The following is a 26,466-nucleotide window of genomic DNA, read 5'->3' on the forward strand; positions in this document are numbered from 1 at the left end:
TGTTACTTTTTTCTATTAGTTGTTTGTGGGTCAAATAAAATAGATAAGGTACTAAGTATTTTCTACTCAATGTACCAGTGGGGATATGGAGCATTCCACCATGCTATTCTTTTGCGAGTTGGTGAAGCATCTCAGCAGTAAGACTTATATAGGTCGGTTGTTTTATATATGTAATTCTATCTACACAGTCTGTATAACCACCTACTGCTGAGTATAGGACTCTACACCTGCTCTATTTCTTCTCTTTCGCGCCTGTTTTGTCTCTCACACACGTTCTTTACCGGTCGATAGCGAAAATTGTAAGGCAAAGTTCAAGTGTTTCTGAAGACACCAGGTGTTACCGCCAGCGCGTGGCGAAAAACGCACGTTCCCGCGACCGCAAGCCGTTGATACGAGTTTGAACCGGTTAGGAACCGCTTAAACCCGGATAGATTGCCTAATCGCCCCATTTGCCGGGATTCGCGCCGGAATCGCAGGGATCACCCCCGGAATCCCTAATCGGGATTCGATGGGAGACGCCGATCGCAAACAAATAGCTCACATGTGACGAGTTTCGAGTTTGAATAGGGATTTGTTTGACCAAAGATTTAAATGTGAAAGTACCTTTGTTTACTTATAAAGTAGGTAGGTAGGGTACTGTTTAACATAAAAGGTTGTGTACGTATTTAAATTAGAGGCGCTGAGTAGCTTAATTAAGTACCTAGTAATGTTTTGATTAGACTAGACTAACACATGCAGCTTAAGAGTATTAAGAAGTATTGGACAATTAGCGTTTACATGTTAATAGGTTTTCAAAACTGGGGGATAAAGAGGCCACATAGAAAAGAATTGTTTAAGAGTTTTTTTTTGAGAGTACGAGATTTTTAGGGCATCAGTATGAAGAGTTTTTAGGAAGAAAATTATTATGTTTAGACATAAGATATTCCAAGTGTATAAACCTTAAAGGTGATATAGAAAAATAAACATTACATATCAGGGGCCTTTGGCGAGTCAATAGTAACCCTGACACCAGGGTTGATAAGGTTGGTAATCCTCACAACCCACACGATAGAAGAAGACTAAAATAATAGTTTCATAAACAGCCTATATACGTCTCACTGCTAGGCATAGGCCTCCCCTAAATCTACCGGACGGGATATGAAGCATACTCCACCACGCTGCTCCACCGCAAAAACAATGGATTTTATAAGAATAAACACAATTTAAATGAGCATTATAGAATAGCTATAGAAACAAAATCTACTCACGTCCATACAATTGTTGATATTATTCGTGATCTTCACATCTACTTCCACAGTTTCTCCGACCTTCAGAGCTGGTGGCAACGAGAAGTCCAATTGTATTGGTCTGAACACATTGATGGTGCGAGGAGCGGAGAACCGAAGTCCTCTGTTGGAGAGAGACAGCGCCCAGAGGGACCAGCGCCCGGCTTCGGAAGGCGCTGCTATGGTTACCCCGTCAGTTGATAGCTGCGTTCTGGAAAAAGAAGAAATGTTCTGAAACGTTCTAGAATTCTTTATACTGTATTCATTTATTAATAAAAGGTACACCAACAGCTTATATACTAAAACATTAAATCGTCGTTGCCAATAAAATGGGAATTAGCGGGAAAATCCTTTTGTATGAAAAATCTAAATCACTTAAGATATACGCTTGAAATTTGGCATGCTGGTACCTTAGTTAACTTAAAACTTAGTTGCAACAGGATATTGCAAAATTCCCACGAAACGGGAGTTAGCGGGAAAAAATATTTGGGTGAAAAAATCTAAACTGCACACAAAGATCTCTCTTTTATAACACGCCACGCAGACGAAGTCGCGGGCAAAAGCTAGTTTTTATATATTTTTAACACACAGCCATACAAAAAAAATTCAGGCGGAAGCTTTTTTAATTTCTGTGAAATTGACCCGATTGCAGATAATAGATTTTAAATTGGCAACGACGAAATAAAATATTAGTTACATCAGGAATTAGATTGTTACATAAGCCAATTATAGACGCACACAACAATGCAGTGTAAGACAACGTAATCGTTTAGGCAGATAACTAAATTATACAAATACTATTGTACAGATAATTAAATATATTTATGTATTTGCTGAGGAACACTATATAAAAATAATTTGATTACCATACAACAGGATAGATATATATACCTACCAGACAGCTTAGTAATTAAGTCACTAAGACTGGCAAAAGGTTATTTCTGACTATTTTTATCGGGGTAGGTATATCTAGAATATTCTGGAATATCATGTTAAGTTCGATTTTGGGAAATCAAACGTCATTTAGTTGAGTACAAACCTTATAGACGAATCGAAAAGAAGAAAGTATGATAGAGTTAAAATCAATTTGTCTAGTATTTTTTTTTATGTAGACTTTCAAAAGACCTTTAGACGTCTATTCTCAAACAAGAGTATAACTTCCATACAACGTCAACAAAAGGAACTTTAACAAGGATTACTTAAAACAACTTAGTTAATTGGGACGGAGTAGGTAACTGATAGCTCAGAAGTCCTGCCTGTTAGTGAGTAGCCTTGTTACCCGAGTAACAAAGAGTATTTATAGCTCATGATACGAGGTATAGAGTTGTTAGTTTGTTAAAAATACCCTAAACGATATACACCATACGAGCGGCCAGCATGCAATCTTTCGACTGCGCACTCTCTAAACATCCAAGGCGTGCAAATTTACCAAAAGAAAGTTTGACATTTTCTAGTAGCAAAGTGCTGTCAACAAAGTTACGGCGTGACAAAGTTATCTTATCACTTCGTTCATTACAATCATCCATACAATACTGTTTGAAACTCCATCGCATTAATAAATTTGTCTTTGTTTGGGGGGTGAAAGTTACAAGTTTCAGAATTTTCTTGTTATTTGTGTATTTAATACATACTTAGATCCCATTTTTCAGCCTTTTAAGACATCTGGAAGTACCTTATTATTTTGATGATCAGTCAATCAGTGAGTGTCAAAATCAGGGATTATTGCATATCAATAAAATCTAAAATATAATAGCTATGCGTTTGAAACTTTATATGTTTAATAAGTCCACTACTGATAACATATCTTGAAAATTTGGTTTATCTGGTATAATCCGAACCAGAGTTATAAGGGTTCAAAAAATCGACGAAGCGTTTCGAGAAAAGGTGCCCTGCCTTTGCGCTTCGCTCGTCTTGGCGGGGGTACTCCCGTGCCCCCAGACACAGATGCACTACTACACAGTTCATAATTAGTGACGGGCGATGGTTCCAAAATTAAGAATCGAATTTTTTATTCGAATGATTCCATTCATGGACATCGTTCGAATGAACGTTCGCCAATCAAATTGTAATTCGCTATCCGAAATAAATAACATAAACTCACAACTATATCCCAAACGAGGTAGTCAAAGGTACATCCATCTGCACAGCAAGATGAACTATGTCCCCCACACCTCACCTAACTTTCTGTTAGACCAACGTGGTAGGTAGTGAGGCGTACTTTTATACACAGATATATTCCTGTATGCTACAACAACACTAAACATACTACGATTCATAAACACATATAAACAGGATATTGTGTACATATTAAAGCATATAAGTGATAATAAAGCCTTACGGCGATTGTAAATTGTGCAATTTATAATATGAGCACAGTTTAAATGAAATCAATAGCTATTACCATGAATATTTCCATTAAGTCAGATGAATAGGTTTTGTAGCACAACATTAGTTTTGAAAGGTAATTTATACGCAGCAATTTTGTTAATGATAATGGCGGATCACAATAATTTGCAATCCCTAAAAAGTTGAATCGAGAATATTTAATAGCTTAATTCACAAATTAGTACTCACATTGTTTATAATTACGGAGAGTGCTGGGGTGTTAAAAAGGCCACATAAATGTCAAATAGCAATATAGCTTTTTAGACTGACTGGCTTTTTAACCCCCCTGGAACTGAATTAAGAAAACAAACGTGTCTATGTATAGGTACTTAACTTTAGCTCAAATTAATATAAGTAGGTAAAGAAGGAATAGAAAATTTTATTTATAAACTAATTTCATTATCGAAAGATCAATATTAACATCAACATCTGAAGGATATGTACAAAAAAAACCTAACCTAATCAAAAGCAACACAAACTCCCGAATATACCCTCCAAATACAGTTTGATTGTGGCAATAGTCATGAGGAGTCGTGTCTGCATTGGACTTAGGGTCCCAGAGGACCTCGTCTTGTCGACCAATATGACAACCTTCCAAGTGTCTCCCTGGAGTGTTCAAAGAACATCTTACGCTAAATTGCCTCTATAGACGCAGTATTGGGGCAAGATAAAGTTATACTACCTCTATAGCTGTAATTCTATATTTGTTGGGTTTATAGGTTTAGGACTGTGTCGGATAAAAATACCTTGAGGAACTAATCAACAGTATTGATTAAGATCTTGAGGAACCAACCAATGATACTCATATGTAAAGACTGACTTTCATCTCACGACTTTAATTTCATTCCCTTGTCTTTTAGGGGATGATTCAAAAAACCAGTTTTCAGCGATCACATACGTCAATTAAGGATTTTTTTCCAAAAATGAATGCTTCTAGGCCCAGTAGTTCGGATATACTTACTCATATAACAGAAAATCATTCAGAAATATCATCAATAGAAATGAAACTTTGATGAGAACTGTTATAATACAGGATGTTAGGGATTGATTGAGAGAGACCTGTTAGACATTGTAACGAAAACTTTGAGGGAAGTGGTTTGCCATGTACCTAGTTAAGAGTCTTTTGTAAATATTTCCTTTTATTTTGGTGGAATAAAGTATATTTTTGTCACTTATATATTTATTTATTCAAACAATTAAAAACAAAACAAACACATCTTATAAATAAAACACCTCCTTCAATGCGTCACACCGAGGCAAGGTGCCCAACAGGCTGGCAGCATTACCCCTCTGAATTGCCAGGCTAATTCTCTGACAGAAATAACTACCAGCCCTAGCATCTCCCGAAGCCCCAATAAGACGCATTGAAAGATCCTTAACAAATATTTTTGCTTCTGGACCCCAAGGACCTATCGTTTCAACTGCAAATGGGACAAAAAGGAATGATCCTGCCAGACCCGAGTACTTCCTCCTCTTCAAGGACTCAGCCGCAATAGCCGCTGCCGCGGGGCGAGACGAAGTAGTAGTAGTAGTTTTTTGTCACTGAATAACATAAAACATCATTAATTTAGCGACTGAAAATTCCACTTTATATTAACTCAGAATCATGGTTTGAGTCATCCCCCTCAGTATTCGTTACGATACACTAACACTCTGTATATTTTATGACCACTGAAACTGGTTTTGAAGAAGTTAATACTGAAAATTTAATTGCAAAGATAATTGGCGACTTCTTGGAGATGACAATAAAGCAACTTTTTCATTAAGTTTTACGAAGAGTAACTTTGTGCAATAGCTAGCGAATGAGACGACAAAGTATATACTTAAATGTTTTATAACGGTGTGGTCATATGCAAAGTATACGAATAAGTTTTAGGTTAGTGATGGTAAATGTCACCGACTTGTTCACAAAACAGAAATGTGACACAAAGCAGCCCAATTTAAACTTCGTCCCATTAAAACACACTCCTTCCAAATAACTTTGAACTCTAAATCAAGGCATTACGCCTCCTAGGATATCTTAATAAAACACCGCTTAGGAGAGATTCCAGAGGCTTTACCGAATTATTTTCCGCTCAACGTAAATTAAATTTGCTTTTAAAAGAACTTCTGAATTTTCTACCTTGTATCGTTGTTAGGAAGGAACACGTCCCACGCTGCTAATTGATTTGTAACTTGTAGATTTATAAAATCGTACCTCGTGCCGCAGTTATTGCCTCGTGTTCAACTAATTATTTTCTTTTTTTGAGTGTATTGTACCGAAGTTTATGTTAAACTTCATTTCATAAAGTTTGAAAATTGTACATTTCTATGTTGCTCAGTAGGTAAGCTCGAAAAGTTTCAGAAACGTGTATCTATCTACACGTAGTTGAAAGACATTGGGTTAGCTAGATAGCTAAACCAATGTGTTTCAACAAACTACGAACTCAGAGTCGTATAAACTCAGAGTATTCTAGCATAGTAGACATCAAGATCATGGCAATCATACTCCTTAGTACAAAATAAAAATGTACTTTAAGTCTCATTTTTGAACTTTAGATTCAATCTTCTTCTTATCGTATGGGTTTTGAGGTGCAATACCAATCTCATCAACCCTGGTGTCATGGTTATGGTTGCCCTTAACATGGCTCATGTGACGATTACTCACTTACATCAGTAAACAGTAACCGGGACCAACGGCTTAACGTGCCTTCCGAAGCACGGATCATCTTACTTTCGGACAATCAGGTGATCAGCCTGTAATGTACTAACCAAACTAGGGCTCACAAAGTGATTTTTGTGGTATGTTACCGGGTTTCGAACCCAGGGCCTCTGGATATGAATCCAACGCTCAACCACTGGACCACAGAGGCCGTTAGTTTAGATTCAATAATAGATCCTTTTTAACAAAGTCCCTCAAAATAGCCACATAGCGTGGCTACTGGCGCGCTAATATTTAGGTGGCAGTTTATCATGGGGTCAGAGCATAACTTACGCCCTCTGACAGATGAATCAGCGGCCCCTAGATTTATGGAGTTAACTTTCTGACTGGTTTATGACCCTGGCATTATCACTGTTTTGCAGTATCGGTTTGGTCCAATAGGCTAGTTTCCAACGAGTCAAATCAGTTACTTTTTACTAAACGTCAAAACACGAAATTAGTGCAAAGTGCAACGTTATAGAAAAATGTGAAAACATGTCGGACTTATTATTAGGTACTTAAATAGAAAAAAGAAAATATTTTCCGTTAGTTCTAGATCTGTCTTTATTTAGTAATCAGAATTTCATAACTTATCTTGAACCTACTACACGACCCAATTGCTGGGCATTATGCCCAGGCAATATATTGAAGATCTTAGGAGCTAGACGTTAAATAGTTTTGTGCAGTAGAGCTGTGTTATGTGGTACTGTACACAGTGTAATTTTATAACACAGGTGTTTATTTAAGTACTTTATGAAATTTCTCTTTACAAAAATGGAAACTTCATAAATAGAGACGCAAGGTATGATTATATTTTCAGAGTTGTAAAGTATTGCTTTTATCTGTCCGTTGACTTTAGAAGTCGTTAATGCTATCTGCGGCAAATCTACAATAAGTCACGTCAAAAAAAAGGACGAAGGCCTCCCCTTCTTTGCGCACTCTGGCCAGTCCTTAACAGCAGCAGATAGCAGCTTCTAATAACGGGATAAATCGATAATAACCTATATCATTATAAAAGTTTAACCACCGAAAGTAAAGAACCAAAGTGACTCTATAACGAAAACTCTCCCAAGCCCGTTCGTCAAGCATAAAATATCATTATAACTTATTTTATGAATTTTCATAGAATTAATGGAAAGTTTGGCCTCTTTCTTAAAAGGATTCATTAATCTCTAGCGACGGAGCCTGCTTAGAAGTTACTTTCGGAACCTGGGGGATTATTTTAAGCTAATTACTACAGGCAGGAAGTGGTGTTGTAAACAGATCTAAAGTTGTGAAGCGTTCTTTGGTGATTGCTATGGAAGTTCACGTAATTGCTATTATACTACTCAAACAAACTGTATTGACACTCTGTAAGGTAGTTAGTGACTACTTAGAAAGGATTGCTTGGGAATAACCGCCTGGAACCAGTATTAGGCAGCCAAACTACTGAAATTGAATTACAACATTTTTGACAGGCTAAATATAAAAAATGTGTAATGTCGATTCAATGTGTAACCATATTACCTGTTGAATTAAGATATTTTTAAGTTTGAGTTTGTAACGGACCTTTAAGTTCTCATAAATTTAGGTGCTCAAAATGACGATGTTAACAAATTATAAACAATAATAACTTGTTCAATATAAAGTACCTAAGCTTATTATATTAGAAGACAAATTGATTGGAAAAACAGTTTACGTAATGAAACGCTTTTAGAAATATCTAGTAGTGATGATGTACTAATATTTACCAATCAGTAATTTTTGTATATAGTTAACATAGTTCAAGCACTCGGTCGTACTTCAATAAGGTTTTGAGTAATTTAAAACTTACAGCCAGGTTCAACGCCAACACCATTCAAACAAGGTTTCATTTTCTCACAGAAATAATACAAGACACAACATATTACCAGTATTACCTGCAATATAGCACACTTCACATACGTAAACTAAATTGGTGGAGCTTCTGGAATTCGTAATGAACAATCTCATGTCATGTGAGAGTTTTCGTATTCAGTTATAATTGGGGTAGGCTGAGTTGACATTACTAAGCCTCGTGAAGGAGTAGGTACTATAATGTTGATTCAATTCTAAACTGCTTACATCGCTTAGAATTAGAGAAATTCAAATGTGACAGAAAACGTTTGGAAACGTTCTCGGCAGTATAAAGGCGCAAAACTTATGGAAAAAGAGCTATACTTCCTAACTTTTAGACAGTTAAGACCCGAGTACAAGAAAGAAGAATAAAAAAAGAAAAGCAGCCAGTGTTCTTACTATTAGTAACTTTTTGTTTTTCATCTGAATATGCCGTTCACAATTCCGCTACCAAGGTATCAGGCGATCAGAACTTACGTGTAGTTAAAGCACTTCCACATCCACAGGCGGTCGTGAGACGCTGGGGGGACGAGGTGCGGAGGCGCGCGGGGGGCGGGCGCTGGCTGCTGCCGGTACAAAACCCCGCCACCGCACTCGCCGCCTCCGACGAACAGGGATACTCCGGCCGATACGAACTCTGGACCCGGTTGTTGCTCTTCGTGCTCTGTTGTCCTGGTGGATGAAGAAGGAATTAGGTTAGTATGATTGGTAGGTAAGTTGTCTTATGTAATAGGATTTCAATCAAACAATCAATAATACTTTATTGCACAACGACATTTACACATGACATAAACACACGAATAAAAATAAGCACAATATGCGGCCTAATTGCTAAACAGCAACTTCTGCCAGGCAACCTTAGGGTGAAAGAAGTTTATGTTAATTTGTGTTTATGCAGGATTTGTGTAAAAACATGTTCTAAATTCATTACAAATAAGTATACTAAATTACTAAATTAACTCTTTATTGATAGAGAAGTATGTAATTAGCTGTCATATCAGCCGTTCCAAAACTCACGTACTCGTATTTACAAATTAAAATCACAAAATCCATCTGAGAACAATACAGAAATTAAACCCTTTCATAACTTAATTAAGTTACTTTTGAAAGATTCTGAACTAGGGCAGATTGTTCCATGACCTGATTCTACTTTTCTTCATAAGTACTTCTGAGCCTGTCAATTTATAAGTAAAAGCAGAGGGATTTTGTCTCAAGTAGGTATTTTTACCTAATGATCACTCGTTGGAAGTTCCTTTGTTGTGCTTCAAATCGGATCGTATATTTTATAATATAGTATTTTGTTATAAGTACGTGTATATCATTACTTTGGGTTCATGCATGAAAGTCCAAAAATAATAAAGAAGTTAAATAATTATAATAATCATTTATTTTCCATTGTTTTTTTTTTTATAGAGGGGAGATGCCTTATGCATACCCAGTCACTCGAACGACTGGGTTATGTGGGACTCGCGCCCACTAAAACCCCCTCTGCACTACAGTCTGCAGACACAGTGGTCTGCACCTTTATTAGTTTACAATAATTTTGTCAGTTTACTTAATTAATTGCTCCTAAATCTATTCCTTAATACTATGGTCCCTTTTTTTTTAATATTTTTTTTTTTTGTTGGTTGTTTGTTTTTTTATTCAATTTTTTTTTCCCTTACTTCTATTTACATGTGTAATTAAATACTTATACCTATACAATGGTTTTGTTAGTTTTCCTTATTACTAAGTACATGCTGGTTTACGTTAATGTCAGCTCCGCGAGACTCTCCCACGGGGCTGCTTCTTTCCATTGTTTGGTTAGGTTAGGTTAGAACTGCGACCACAACGCACGAGCCGAGCGAGCGAAGCGAGCGTGCCGCGGCAGCGGGCGGCGAGTGCCAGAACCGAATTCTATTTATTTCACTTAATTCAGGCAGAGGGTATTTTTTTTTAAAGATTTTTGTTTCTATGGAATTAGTAATAATAAAAAAATATTACTTGCCTATAAACAATCTGTTCAAGAGTTTAAATAGTTATTTTTAAAAACGAGTAATTTATTTTCTAACTTTCATGTGATTATTTTTAAAATAATATTTTAACAGTTAAATTATTTCCTAAATAAAACATTTGCAAAACCTATATTTTGTCAAATGATTGTTTTTAAAATAATATATTGGAAAATAAAAGTTTGTCAAATGATTAGTTTACCAAACGTTGTTTGTGAAATGATTTTTTGTCACATGTTTTTTGTTAAACAATAGTAAACCTATTTTCCCCCATACCTAACATAATAATTCAGAAATCCAATAGATTGGTAGTAATGTTACGGTTATAAAAACAAACGTTTATCGATCATCAACAACAGAAAGGAACTAAGATCACGTATGGGACAGATCAAAGGCATCCAATATTTCCAGTGAATTTCCTTCGACAAACCAACTGAAAGATGAATCGGGTGACATATCCTTGGCTCAGTTTCCGTTGCGGGGGAGAGAGTGATATATACGGACCTTTATTTCGACTAAAAACGCTATTGCAGGCGTTTAAACCTGTACGGTCACGAGCACTAATATATATACACTTTGATACCATGTCACATTAACTTTTTTGACAAATTAACCGTAACTCTCATTAAATGTCAAATATGATAGTGCGACAGGGTTCTAAAGTGGGTACATGATATTACTCATGACTGTACACACCTGTACAAACCATCTAATTTTATTTTAAGTTGTACCTGTAATTTTCCTATCCGCTGAAAAAGAAAGGGACGGGTAATCGACAGCAATAAAATTTATCGAACACACGTCAATTTTAAGCAGAAATCTAAAACGACCGTCAATAACACGACAGAGTTAAGTAGACAACACAACCAGCGAGATGCCTATTTTATTCTCCCGGGTTATTAATTCATTTTAAAATTAACTTGTTGACAATCATCCGTCCCTTTCCTTTTCGGCAGATAAGAAAATGAACATTTGACAAGTCTGGTTTTAACAGAAGTGACTGCCTGTCTGGCCTTTCAACCCGCAAAGGGAAAACCAGCTCAATACAGATGAGGTCACATACCTCCGAAAATGCGTTTCTCGGGAATGTGTGTTTCTCATGATGTTTTCTTTCATCGATGAGCGCGTGTTAATCATTTATGATCCAACCAAGAATCCAAAAATTAAGTGACAATCATTGGTTAAGGCTTCTGCTGTATTGTATTCGAACCGGCAATGCGACCTCAAAATGAGAGGCAAGCGTTATTTCAACTGGGCTACCATGGCTCCCTAAATAGAGTAATATTAAAAAAAACAGTAATCAATGACATCCCCTACCTAAAGAATACATTACTAACAACACGGTCTTTTAAATTGCAATAGTATTTATTTATAAGAGAGTTTATAACTGATATGGAAGTCCGTATGTTTCAGTCTTCATAACAGGAGTTTGGCGGTAAATGATATATTTCGAGCACCCATTCCCCCGTTCAAGCTCGTATAGTTCGACTGACGTATCTAGAACACTTATGTAACATCTTCATTAAAAGATGAATAGTTCTATTCTTGTATTAGTCTCTTCTTCATCGCCTATCTATTGCGACGATGACGTAGGTAAGGTTGTTTTGTTTTGTATCGATGGAGAGTCAAATAGGTTTAACTAGTTATTCATGTGGGATGTATGCAAGTGTAGGTAAAAGAGTAACGAGTAAGAGAGAGACAGGTACGTGAGACAGAAATGCAAGATACGTGTGTATAAGAAAAAAAGGGACAGAAGAACAATGGAGAAAGACGTGGGTGCGCGTTGCAGAAGTCTTTTTTTCTCTAATTCGAATACGAGTATTAAGGTGTTAATTCTATTCCAACGAAAACACTTTTATGTAAAACGATGCGATGCAAGACGAGATCATATCGTGTCAAAATGTTATGCAGTCTCTTGTAGAGCCAAGCTTCTAACTCCACACCTCCATCCTCCTCCCTAACTCTACCTTTTAGGCAAAATATGACGCTAAATATATGTCCGTGGCCTCACTCGGCAGGGCCCGCAGAATACCAGCAACGTGGCTCACCCGCGACTTATGCTGAGCGAGGTCCTTTTATTCCGGACTCCACCGCAGATGATCGGGCCGTCAGTGCGTTGCATTTAGTATACTTAGTTTTATTATTATTGTTTTTATGATTTTGGTTTGTTTTACTTTTTGTTTTGGATACTTTTTTTGTCTGTGTACTTATTGATTTCCGTGTGGTTTCTGTCCTGTGTTAAATGTAATGTACCTGTCTGTCTGTGTCTGTGGTGTCAGGAAGTAATAAATGTTTCTCTCTTTCTTAAATATGGGGCAGATACAAACCTTTTCAGCCACCAGTTGTAAGTGAGGTAAGAAGTAAAATCAAATAACACTTTTAATGAGGTCAAAATTTCATATTTACTAGGCCGTTATGGGTACTATCAGGATGGTAAATGGTTATCCATGTTTTTGGACACCCTGATTTTAGTGTACAAACTCTAAAATCTCAGAACGATAAAAAATGGTTAATATGGCTACAAATTAACTACTTTATGTAGCATAAGTTCACGATTATGTTCCCGATTGGTTTAGTCAGAGGTACACTCATTACATGGGGAACTTAGTACCTTTTTTTGACGGGGTTTCTAAGTGTTTGTTGCTACCAGCTGATTGGCCGCCTCTATGGCAAGAGTAATCGGGTCGTCGAACTAAGTACCCACGTCTCACTGAGATTTTTCTTAGACTGACGTCTATAATACTCGAGCCAATTTTGTGAGTGAAAATTGGACGTTAGAGAAATTAATTTTTCATTGCTGCAAAGTCGACTGGGCTCTCCGTTTGAGAAGCACCACAGTGACTTACTTATTAACAAGGTAGGTACTTAAAAATTAAAGACATGTTCTGAGTATTATATAAAATATAAATATCAACAGCAGTAAAGTATTAATATCACTGAAGATAAATAAGGCCGAGGCTTTTATGAAAACAGAAATCTGATAGTTTCTGCATCTTCCCTCTTTATCGAGTAATCTGATCCCGTGACGTAAAGTTCCGGCCCGGAGGCAGCGGCGTCATATTTATAGCAGATTGGATTGAAAATAAAGGGGAAAACTCTTAGTACCTACTTATATAAGTATCATTTTTCAGTTTGAAAAATCTTCTGATACGTCACATCCCGTGTAGTAAACATTTCGGTTAATGTGATCCCCTTTTAATCAACTCAAATTCAATTCAAAAATATCTTTATTCAGTAGGTAACATAGTTACACTTTGAATTGTTAATTTTTACATAACGAACGTCTCATTCGCCTAAAACTACTGCAGCTTCTTACAACCTGTATAGCCGGGGAAAAGAAGCTGCAAGAAAAACCTCGGCACAGGGCCCTAGACGTTCTTTAAAAAAACAACAACATAAAATATTTTTACACAATTGAGTAATTTTGCTGCCTAATATCAGTTCTCAGACAGTTAATCCCATGCATTCATATCTTCTATATAATTATTAACTTTATAATAACCTTTTTTGTAAAGTTTCTGTTTAACTACTGTCTTAAAACAGTTAAGAGGCAAATTCTGAATGTCAATGGGAATCTTATTGTAAAAACGTATATTTGAATTTGAGTAAAAAAGCAATATTTCTAGTAAGTAAAAACAAATTGAATACCAAAGGCAAAATAAGAATGTTTATCGAATAAATTTCAGTCTGATCACATTCAATTCTGTAAAGCCGAGATCGTTTTCATGTTACGATAGGTGCCAACGAACTCAAGTCTAGACTGAGTTTAAAACATTTTAGTGCATATGCCATCGTAAACATGGCAGAGAAAAAAACATTTGAAACATAATGGATAGCCAGAGGTACATCCATCAAAAGTTGAACTATGTACCCACCGGGCTTTATACTAACTAATAAGTTTCTAAAATATGCGCTAGACACTTCGCTTGTCTGTGACACTTATTTATGGTAGGTACGATCACGAGTACTAAAAATAATAATAAATAATAATAATAATACAATAAGTAATAGTAGTAGTGGTGGTAGTAGTAGTGGTTAAAATGTATACATTTGGTAACCATGTCACATTAACTTTTTTGACAAATTAAACCGTAATCCTTATTAAATGTCAAATATGATAGTGCGACAGGGTTCAAAAGTGGGTACATACGTACAGGATATTGCTCATGACAGTACTTTCGTAACGCTGCGTTTTGTATGTTATTCAAAAGTAACTTACGAATGGTAAAGATAAAATTGGTAAAGTGGCTATAGAATCTGAGAAGCGGAAGAGATCGTAGATTGTAGGTAGTTAGAATTTTGCACAAGTGGTAGTACATAGACTGGGGTTCAACTGGCGATTGCGGTTCTTGTAGAAAATGCGCGTTAGGACCTTTCCAATTTCTTTCTTCTATTCATATTCCTTAGTGTTAGTGTTGTCAATCGTGCGCTCCCCCGTCTCACCCCCCGCGTACCGCATAAGGGGACTAGAACTAGCCCGCAAACTATACTACTAAAGCCACCTAATGAAGAAGAAACGTACGGTTGGTGAGGGTCGAAGCGTGCATCAGGAGGTGCTCGGGCGCCGATGAGGCACATGGTAGAGTCTGGTGGAGCAAGCACTCGGAGTTGTAACGCTGCGCGCGGGTACCACCAGCGACGTTCTTCTACCGCTACTGCCACCTGGGGGACAAAATCAAGTGTTAAGAAGATTTGAAAATTCATGTTTTATATTATAAATGTGCTTAATGGTGAAGGAAAACATTGTGAGAAAACCCATATTCCCGAGGTATGCGTTTCTGAGGTACAGTCATGAGCAATATAATGTGCCCACTTTAGAACTCTGTCGCACTAACATATTTGAGATTTATACATTGTTTTAAGTTTACGCGGTTATTATCATAATTAAAACACACAATAACGGGTTTTTACCGCGTTTAAATGGGGATATGAGACTCCCGATATTTCGACACTGTTGCAAGTGCCATGATCACGGGATGAGAACCCGTTATTATGTGTTTTAATTATATTTGAGATTCAGTGAGACTTACAGTTCCATTTGTTAAAAAAGTTAATGTGACATGGTACCAAAGTGTATACATATTAATGCTCGTGATCGTACGTGACCTAACCTGTCTTGGACTGGTTATCTTTTCACGGGTTGGAAGGTCAGACAGGCAGTCGCTTCCGTAAAAAACAGACCTGTGGAACGGGTTGCCGGCTCAAGTGTTCCCTCCTTACAATAACCTTTGATCCAATGGTCCTTTAAGCGAAGCGTGAAGAAGCTATAGTAGGTCAGTATGGTAGTCACAACTGATTCGAAATTGACTCATTGCGTTGCTTTTCAGTTGCTACTGCAATTAGGGCTTCTCTATGTTTACCATCAGGCATAACTATGCTTTATATAAAAAAACAGACCTGTTAAAAATCTTCAGGTAAGTAGACCTTATGAAAACGGGCCTTGACTTTGGATATGATGACTTATAAAGATAAATTAGACATGTTCGACGGGACTCAACTTGCAGTTCTTGACAGCTCTTGTCTCGTCGAATCAATAATCGATATATTTTCTCTTTGAAACTAAGTACTACTTACTACTCTAGAAAACTATTATTGGCAATAAATTCCTCTTAATCTTCTTATAAAAGCATAGTATTAGTAGTCAGGTTGTTTTGTCCTCGAGATAAATTCAACATAAAATTAGTAAGTAGGTAACTTTTTCATTTCATCGCCGAATCTTTGTCGACAACCAATATAACAAATACCGATGCTAGAATGTAATAAAATGTAAGAGGCGAACGTTCATTCGTTTTCGGACAAAATTGTCCGAATTACAGGCAGTCTTAATTGCAGCCTTTAACCGACAACAAATTGGCTTTCATTAGAGCTTCGTTGATTAAACCCAACGATATTGCAGGGGAGATTATGTCGCCAGACTTGCCAATCTGAAGAGTAAAGTTTGACTGGATATTCTATAAAATAATACATTAATAAGTATGTTAGATATGACTTATTTAATTTATCGTCAGTCGACCATTATAGACGGCGATACGGCTCAGCACCTGTCATGTTTGTCTAACAGGAAGTTCGGGGTGGATACTTAGTTCATCTTGCGATGGATGTACATTTTGATTACTTCAATTGGTATAGAGTCGTAAGCTTATATTATGTTAAGTATATGAATACCCGCTCTTTTTACACTATGAAAAACGTCTTCTATGCTGGCTTTTTGCCTTCCCGGGCATGTGGCTGTGTCATTTCTTAACATGACAGACCATATTGGCAAAAGGTGAGCATCTGTCAATAACGGTAAATGATTTTGCTAAAAAATCCGGGATTTCCAGAACTGCGATTTCCCGGAACTATTCCGTAATATTCAACTTAGGGCATAGTACCGAAACTGGCTGCAAGTTGCCTTCTGATCACTTGTGGCGGTGTCTATGCCACCAGGAAATACGTTACTGGTGAAGGTACGTATGATCAATCAAATAAGGAAATTACGATGAAAATGGTTCATTCCCTTTTACACACGAGTAGTCAATTCCTCAGAAATTGTGATTATATTATGGACCTTGGGATTTGGAACATTTTTTTTTGACGTGACTTATTGTAGGTTTGCCGCAGATGGCATTAACTACTTGGCCGGAGGGATTTGGAACACTACGGAATGTATACGATACTAAAACATATTGAATTCAGTTACATGTAAGTATGTATGGGATGACCTTCTGAAGGTTGCGGGAAAACGCTGCATGCGGGCAGCAGAGGATCGGTCATTGTGGCGAGTCTTGAGGGAGACCTAAGTCCAGCAGTGGAAGATTTTCGGCTGATGAAGTATGTGTGTATCTTTGTTTTTTCTCCATTTCCAGTCCAGCATAGACAACAGCCAGGTATATGATTCTCTTAAAGCACCTCTAGGCAAGTAGTTTATATCATCAGAGGCAACCCTACAATAAGTCAAGTAAAAAAAATATATCTAAAAGCAGATTCGGCGCTACCGTCGTGACCTAGACTTTCATATTATCAACTCCATACAGAAGGCTCATTTATATCGGTTTTACATTTACATGACTCATGCAGCGCTTTTCGCTAACGGCCCTTTTGTCCGGCCAAGTAGTTAATGCCATCTGCGGCAAATCTACAAAAGTCACGTCAAAAAAAAAAAAAAAAAACAAAAAAAAGCTAACGGCCCTCTACGCTCGACTATTTTTTTCAAATATAATCCTCTAAGACGCCGTGAGCCGAGGTTGGCGCCCAACTAGGCACCCTCTCCATTCGTCCGGCCAAGTAGTTAATGCCATTTGCGACAAATTTAAACAAATTCAAGCAATTTATGTTTGTCATAATGCTGAACTGGGGGGGGGGGGGGGTTAAAATGGCCACATCGAAGCTAGTCATCTAAGAAAGCAAAATTGCTATTTGACATTTGTTTGCATTGCGCACTTACTTTTATTATGCGCAAATGTCAAATTACAATATTGCTTTTTTAGAAGAATTGTTTCGATGTGGCCTTTTTAGCCCCCCTGATGCTTTTCAGTGTTATAGTACCAGCAGAGAATCACCCATGAAATTTTAATATGTACGGTAAAATCGGTAGTACATATTTATCGGGTCCATTCCTTGATATTCCTTCATCTGAACTGGTCATTATTTTATGTCCTTTAGCAGTTAAAGTATGCAATAAGGCTAATGCGCTGTGATCATAAAATTTGTCACGAGATGCCGTCAGACTGAGAGGGAAGCCATTACCGCTAATTAAAATGGAAGTAGCTATTAATTTGTGAACGGTGTTTTTATGAATATTGGCTACCTATTTGGTGCAAGAATTACCTTTTTAAAAGCTGAGTTACTCACGTTCTTAGATTGAGAATTTATTGCTACTTTTATACAAAAGTTCAATAAATAAGTCAATAAAAAAATTGCAGGAGAGGACATTTTTCCTCGTAAAACGTATTTACGTTTTAGTGAAATAATGAGCCTTTGATTTGTTTTAATGAAATGGTCATTAAATTCTTCTTCTATCGTGTGGATTGTGAGGTGGATTACAGACCCCATCAACCCTGGTGTCAGGGTTATTACTCAGCCGCCATAGGCCCCTGACATGACTCATGTAACGACTACTAATTTACATCAGTAAGTAATAACCGGGACCAACGGCTTAACGTGCCTTCCGAAGCACGGATCATCTTACTTTTTGGACAATCAGGTGATCAGCCTGTAATGTCCTAACCAAACTAGGGATCACAAAGTGATTTTTATGATTTGTCCCCACCGGGATTCGAACCCGGGACCGCCGGATCGTGAGCACAACGCTCAACCACTGGACCACGGAGGCCGTCATTAAATGAATCCGTGAAACGCGTTTGGAGAACGCATAACTTATATCCTAATATCATGGGTTCAAATCCCGGCTTGGGTTCAAAACTATTGAAATCATCTTTATGAGTTTGATTTCATGTTTTTTTTTATTTGAATTATTGTAGATATGCCACATATGGCAATAAATAATTTGTCCGGAAATAGATAATCGTCACGTGTTTTCCAGGATTTATACCCGTTTAAACACAATAATAGGCTGTTCAACATAGCTGGCGTAAAGTGGGTGTGTATAATAGAGAAATCTACATCTCTGTCTATAATCGGGGCTATAAGCGTGATGCTGTTATTCAAATATAGATTTCCTAAAATCACCGTCCAATTTCTAATTCCGTACAAAACAAATCAAAACATTTCGATTGGCTCTGATTCCAAATGCACAAAACCTGAGCGCTAAAAGCTTATAATATGGAATATAACGTGCCTAGTTTAGTTTCCTACACTACGTAGAGTAGTTTTGAATGGCAATGTTCACGAGGAATTCGTAGGTACCTAATACAGATACAAATTGTTTGATTTTTATCAAATTACCTAATAATGCACACACACACAGAGCGTGGCTCTTAAATAAGTGATGTGATGGCCTAATAATATTCACATGGCATGGTACATCTATCGCAAGATGAACTAAATATCCAAACTTCACCGAGCTTTCTGTTTGATGAGCGTGATAGGTAGTGGTATCGCCGCCTATAATGTTCGAGCCAACTGTGCCTAATATCTAATTATAGTTTCAATCATCATCTTCCTAGCGTTATCCCGTTTTCACAGGGTCCGCTTACCTAACCTGAAGATTCGACAGATCCGGTTTTTTACAGAAGCGACTGCATATCTGGCTTCCGAAATGCATTTCTCAGGTGTGTGGGTTTCCTCACGATGTTTTTCTTCACCGCTGGGCACGTGATAATCATTTATGATCAAAATATGAATTCGAAACACGATTTCGATTTCGGTGCTGGGTTCGAACCTGCGGCCTTACAATAAGAGTCAAGCATTCTTCCAACTGGGCTACCACGGCTGACTAATTATAGACTTCTTCCTTAAGAAAAAAGTTCTTAAATGCAAGGATTAAAACACTTTTTCTCTGTCACTAAGGATAACAATCGTGACTTTATTATGTCTGCATCAGAAAACAAATCAAATAAACCCACACTCAAGTATGCATAAAACATGCAACATTATAAACACGACAATATATTCCTGCAAACATCCTTCCATGAATCGCGCAAAATACATTTCAATAACAAATCGAAATGACTGCTTCTGCTCGAAAATATTCCGGAACAAAAATTTAAACACGTTCACTGAAAAATAAAAATATACACAGCGCACAGTCAATATTGGCAGATCATGAATATGCATGGTTGTGCCTCAATTTTATACAATGTATTTTCAGCTTAAGCGATCATTCTGTTTACATACAAAGTGCCACGAATAAAGGTGATGGCGGCGGGTATGTGTCCATAGAAATATGAAGATTAAAATGTGAATTTAATGACCATACAATTTGTGATACCTCGTAATTCGGCATTTAACTAATAATACGATTTATCGCTTTGTAAAAACGGCTGTAAATGCTATAAGCTCCCCTAAAAACACACGTGTGGCTGTACCGACGAGCTCTGACCTGATATGCACGCGGAAAACGCAAAAAGGTGTGGCCCAAAGAGACCTGCCAACACTCGGTAAACCGAAATTAAAAAAACTCTGGGCATGTCATGGGAGCAAGCTACAGAGGCTGCAAAAGAACGCGAGGAGTAGAAATCTGTCATTCGAGCCCTCGAGAATAGGATACAAGGATAAAGAGGAGGAGTGGCTGTAACTTCTGATGAGTTATAACATAACTATTGACGTGATGACGTGACATGAATTAAATCTATAGAATCTGGAAGACTTTCTTTTATTTATACCCACTGTGTTCCTGACGGTACAACACTTCATCCGAAGGTATAAACTTCGTCTGAATTGACTTCGGTAATATAATGGGTCGGTTTCTTTGAAACTACACCAATTTAATTTTAATCCAACTCGGTGCAACGGTTGCGACCGATAAACTGAGATGCTCCAGCTGCTGATGAATTTTGTCAATTTGTGTACATTGATAGGTTGGATTTTCAACGTGGAAGGTGACTTTGAGGTCAGCAGGACAACATCCTACCGGAAAGAGAAAATACCGAAAAAGTTCTAGCTCAGATGAGATTTGAACCTGCAGATCTTTTTAAGCCGGAACGAGCGTATTAACCAATACACCACCAGGTCCTCGTGTACATTTTTTGGTATGTATTATTCTTATTCCGACACTGGCGCCATCTATCCGAAACATTGAGTATTAATATTTCTTGATCCTGCCGGGTCTTCGACTTTATAATAATAAGTATGTAAAATAATTTACCCTTTAATCGTAAATAACAGTACCTCTTTATGCAGCAGGCGAACGTGGAAACTGGCGACGTCGCTGACAGGCTCGCCCGCTCCCGTCACGTAGTACACCAGAAGAGAGCTCACTGGAGCCATGTCTGCTGTGACTGGGAACCTGCCAACAAAAACGGGGTTTACTAAACTATTTTACAGTAGGAGTCTCCGGAATAATCAGACTTGAAATTAGAATGCGGTGTTATAAAGGTACTCCCTCACTAGGAGCATTCGCTGTTCTCCTCCCTCACCAATGTAATTCTCGGATCTTCTCGCCGGCCGAGTTGGTAGCGTAAACGATACCATGATCTGGAAGAAATCTCTTTGTTTAGAGATAAGCTGACCTGTACTATCTGTTTTCTTTGTATGTTCCTAGTGTCTGTTTTATTGTGTACAATAAATAAATAAATGAATATTTTAATATGGTTTTGATTACTTTTGGAAAGAACGTTTTTAAAATTGTATAGGAACTTTTGATTGTACTTAGCTATACAAAATACAATCTCCATTTGTTTAATCTACCGTAGCTACAATCAAAGAGCACAAAATTACAGTCACTGAGCCCAGCGAATTATTTGTAAACAGTGCTGAAATTATTAGTTGTCATAATTATATATCAATGTTTTTGTAGGTGTTTTTGGTATATTACAGAAACGACATGTAACCAGGCGGTCTTAAGTGCAACTGATTGAACTTTTGCACTTTATCGTACGTCACAAAATGCCATCCAATGATAAATCTATAAGATTTTTGAAGTCACCTCAAAAAAAACCTGTAGGCAATTAATTACACCCAACTCATAATACAATATAAAAGGTAGTTCAGTTCGCGTGTTCATCATTTCGTTTTCGGGCAAAGCTCATAGGTTCACTACATATTCATTAGTTCATTACTACCCCATCCCGAGGGAGATGCCAGTCACCGGCTAACATTTCATCGTACTCGGTGGCTGAACAAACTATGTACGAAAGTTTACTAATTCATACTAGTTTGTGTTTTAGTAAAGGAAGGTTGAATTGGGTGAATTTAGTATTGATCATTATGTTGTAGTGAATTAAAATGACATGATGTAAGTTGAGTGAATTTCCTGTTGGAAAATTCATGATTGTTTTTTAATTATTTTCAGTTCCATATGTAGTCGTTACATGAGTCATGTCAGGGGCCTTTGGCGGCTCAATAATAACCCTGACACCAGGGTTGATAAGAAGAAGAGTTCCATACTTTTGCGACGGAAAATTCCACTTGTTATCAACTCAGAATTATGGTCTGGATCATCACTCGAAGTTTTCGTTACGATGTCACTAACACCCTGTATATGTTACTACAGCTAAAAACACAGAACGACATTATACACAATTCATAAGTAGGCAATCATTTAATTCTGTTAACGTTTTTGATCAATGAGTTAATTAGGAAACTGGATATACGTTGCGGATACGTTGGATATATTCAGTTTAAATGGGGTGAATCTGTGGGGTGAATTGTTCAATCTATTCGAAACAGATTTTATTCATGTTCACGTTGATGTTATGCAATGTAAATTATCTGGTAATATGGAAACGCCATGGATGGTTGAATATTGCGGCTGTTGATGTAATTAATGCAGAGAAGAACTATTCTGATTAATATTAGAGATCGGATGGATTTATTAAAAGATTTTCTAATTCACGATTTTTCAAATTTCGTTCATTAAAAAATAAACGAAATTTTAATTCACTACAAGGACTGGAATTTTCTGCCGTCTTCTATATATCCGAATGCATATAACCCGTGTGCTTTCAAGGCCAAAGTGAACAGGCACCTTCTGGGCGAGCTTGCTCCATCTTAGGCCTCGTCAATGCCTTCGGGCAAGTCTGAGGCCAAGAGCAAACCTATCAAAGGTAAAAAAACGATTGTTTGCGATATTACCTTTTCCACTACTTACATGAAATGTATGTGTGTTACCTTACAAAGAGTACAGAATAATAGAAATCGTCAAGATAATCAATCACGAACATAAAAGTAGGTTTTAGCTACCTAGGAGGTTAGACAAGTTGCAAATGATTACAACAATTCAAATTCAAATGTAATTTATGTAAGATTTAATACAAAAAGAACAATACTAAGTTATAAAAGACCTGAAATGTGTGAGTTGTATCGCGTTAATTATTATGATAAAGATGAAAATATATAAATTTTCAAAAATATATTTATTCAGTAGGTAACAAAGTTACACTTTGAATCGTCAACTTTGACAGGTCCGGTTTTTTATCAAAAGCAACTGCCTGTCTGACCTTCCGCTCCGCGAAGGGAATACCAGCTCAATACAGGTTATATGGCATTTCTCGGGAATGTGGGTTTCCTCACGATGTTTTCCTTCACCGCTGAAGGGGCCTCCACCAAGAGGAGATTAATTAACAAAAATGCTACTGCAGATAGTCTCAATAGGTAATAAGCAAAATGATTTACGCAGTGCACCTAGCTGTAGCATCGCCCACAGCTATAGATCACTATGACATTTGCAACAATAACTCATTTGGCACAATTTAGTGGCCCGCGCATCGGAACGCCACTGATTGCCTCGTTTGAGGTTTTATCGTCATCTGTTTGTTTTAACATAATGTGTTTCGTTTAAAACTTATCATTTGTTTACTATCTCGTTATATAAACGACAATAGGGTAAACGAAATCTGAAAATTCACTACAAGGACTGGAATTTTCTGCCGTCTTCTGTATTTCCGAATCATATAACCCGGGTGCTTTCAAGGCCAGAGTGAACAGGCATCTTCTGGGCGAGCTCGCTCCATCTTAGGCCTTTCCAACTAGTTTCCAACTAGTCAAATCAGTTACTAAACGTCAAAACAGGAAATTACTAAGGAATTTGTATTATTTGTATTTGCTTCTTTGCTGTTCTGGGAGCATATTATAAAAAACATACAACACGTTCAGCTGCTTCTCTTCCCGGGCATGTCGTAAAAACGACAGAGGGATTGTGTCCTCTAACATAATGGACTAATGTTATGGGCGATAGGCTGATCCCTTATCACCATAAGGTTCATCATATCCATCTTTGGCCTTCGTATCAACAGTGGCTGCAAGTTGTCTTTGATTACTTGTGGCTCTGCCCACCCCATTAGGGATTACGGGCGTGAGTTTATGTATGTATGTGTGTACTAAGGAATTTGTATGAAAAAGCAACCTGTGACGTCATAGAAAAACCTGACAAAATGTCGCACTTATTACATTTTTCTTTATTAAAATTCATAAATAAATTAAATAGAAAAAAGAAAACGTTTTTTGAGACCTTTAGATTTATTTGTCTTTATTTAGTGAACAGAATTTCAAAATTTATGTTTGACCTAGGAAACTATCCATTTAGGTATAGATTTATAGATGACGGAAATGAAGAAGAATATAAATTGTTTACTTATTCGTTTAGGTAGGATTTGCTACCAGTGATTGAAAGCTCGATAAAGGACCGTCTCTTACAAGAATATCATTTAAAATTAGAACAAAAATAAGAATAATAACTTATATAATTATCTATAGTTCTCTAGGTTCTGTAGGCACTTCTCACCGGGGGTAATATTTTAGGAGAGTGATTGGAATTTTACTGAAAATAATACAAAGTGTTAGTGACATCGTAACAAATACTGAGGGGGATGATTCAGACCATGATAATGAGTTAATATCAAGTGGAATTTTCCGTCGTCTGAATCATCCCTCAAAGTTACGATGTCACTAACACCCTGTATAAACACAAAGATAAAATGTTAACTTTTATTTCGGATTTCGACAACACAATATTCAATGCGAAAAATTCCACCGGTATCAATTATCAAAGTTTGTTTTGTTAAAAAATATTAAATTACACAACAACAGTATCGCTTTCTAAAACGTAAATATAAACAGTTATCCGTCAAAGGTAATATTGGTTGAAAGTTGAAAACTAATTAAAGTTAAACAGACGACGTTGTGACCAGTTTTAATGGGGAAACTTGAGTGGATCATTGAATAATGCCAGGCGCACCCTGGAGTGTTGGTTGTGCAAAGTTCGTAATGAGGGGGGACTACTGTCAGGACAATTGCAGGAATAGCTCCAAAAGTCCATGACACCGAAAGGTGACACTCTACGAGAATATACTAACTAATTTCTTTGGAAAAATATCACTTTTATATCGCTTTGAGCTAGACTATATTCACTTCACTAATTTAAGACCCACGCTCTTGTCGATGTGGCATTCACACTACACTATATTATACTATACTATACAGACTAAAGACTATACTATATATAATACATTATAATATACACATACCTATCATATTATACTATATATTATAATAGGTATATCTGATCTGTTTTATACAGGGTGTTAGTGACATCGTAACGAATACTAAGTGGGATGGTTCAGACCATGGTTCTGAGTTATTATCAAGTGGAATTTCTTGTCGGAAAATTCTTGACCGTTTTTGTGTTGTAAATGTTCAAAACGAGGTACACATAGCTTTACGATATTACTGTTAGTATACTGTTCAGTCGCACACTCCGTACGCGCCTCGTCAATATTTAAGAGCAACGCTAATCACAGAAACATCGCGTTACTTTGCATCAGGAGCAAAAACTGAATAACGACACATCTCATTCGACCGTCATTGTGATAGGACATACAACAAAGTAAACTTATTTCAATCGCATTATATCCTTTTTAATTGCCTCCACTTATTTTCTAAAACATATACCTATAAAATAAATAAATAAAGAAAAGTATAAAATTAGCAGATATAACGGAATGGTTTTTGCCCACGTAAGGAACTACCCACGCAATACGGCCGCGAAAAGTTTCTTAAAAGCACCTGTAATCTCGTTTGAATTCCCGCCGAGGCATTTCGCATAAAGATAAGGCAATGATTGTCACAGGGAAGGACGGCGGTAGTAAAAACGAAACAAAGGACCGCGGGATTGTTCGCTTTGTAAAAAATATCTCTGAATTTTCAGCTCGATCTGATAAGAGAGCCAGTATAATCTTGAGTAGGGATTCTTGTGATGAATTGGCCCCAGAGGTCCGTCAGGCTCCGGCCTCATGAATTATGTCCTTATTAGGAAAGAATATAGATGAATTTCGTGTACATTTTATAATAAAGGACGGTATCATCCATATTGTTCGTTATATTTTGAATTAACCGCCTTGAAACATTTTTTTTTAATAAAATATTTGTCATTTGTTATTTATAGCTAGGAGCTTGATTGAGTACCTAATACCTTTTAGAAAATAATATCTTTATATATATGAATGAACGAATATAAAATTTGTACTACATACATGGTTGGTGTTTTTTGTCGGATTTGTGCAATTAAAATTTTGAGTTTTTGCTGCGCGACAATGAACAACGCACGCAACAGTCGTTTAAATATACATAGGTAACTACATACCTACGTGCAATGTTTTTGTAAATTACTTAATGGTTTTTAATAATTTGTCAGTTATATTTTTTTAGGGTGGTATTAATAAACGAATCTCAGCTGAGCCTGCCCTGAAGATCA

At 36.9% G+C, this 26,466-nt stretch overlaps 1 protein-coding gene across 1 annotated transcript in view; it reads right to left on the reverse strand.

Annotated features, from left to right (window-relative positions):
* The window catches only part of LOC126370370 (C3 and PZP-like alpha-2-macroglobulin domain-containing protein 8), a 170,867-nt gene that overhangs the window by 22,119 nt on the left and 122,282 nt on the right, over window positions 1–26,466 (reverse strand). The window contains exons 10-13 of the mRNA XM_050015208.1: window positions 20,946–21,063; window positions 14,698–14,837; window positions 8,662–8,856; window positions 1,248–1,476 (exon numbers count right to left, since the gene is read on the reverse strand). Coding sequence (XP_049871165.1) covers window positions 1,248–1,476; window positions 8,662–8,856; window positions 14,698–14,837; window positions 20,946–21,063 — 682 coding nt within the window. The remainder of the gene's footprint in view (window positions 1–1,247; window positions 1,477–8,661; window positions 8,857–14,697; window positions 14,838–20,945; window positions 21,064–26,466) is intronic.

This window comes from Pectinophora gossypiella, chromosome 10 (assembly GCF_024362695.1).
Source record: "Pectinophora gossypiella chromosome 10, ilPecGoss1.1, whole genome shotgun sequence".
Classification (NCBI taxonomy): domain Eukaryota; kingdom Metazoa; phylum Arthropoda; class Insecta; order Lepidoptera; family Gelechiidae; genus Pectinophora; species Pectinophora gossypiella.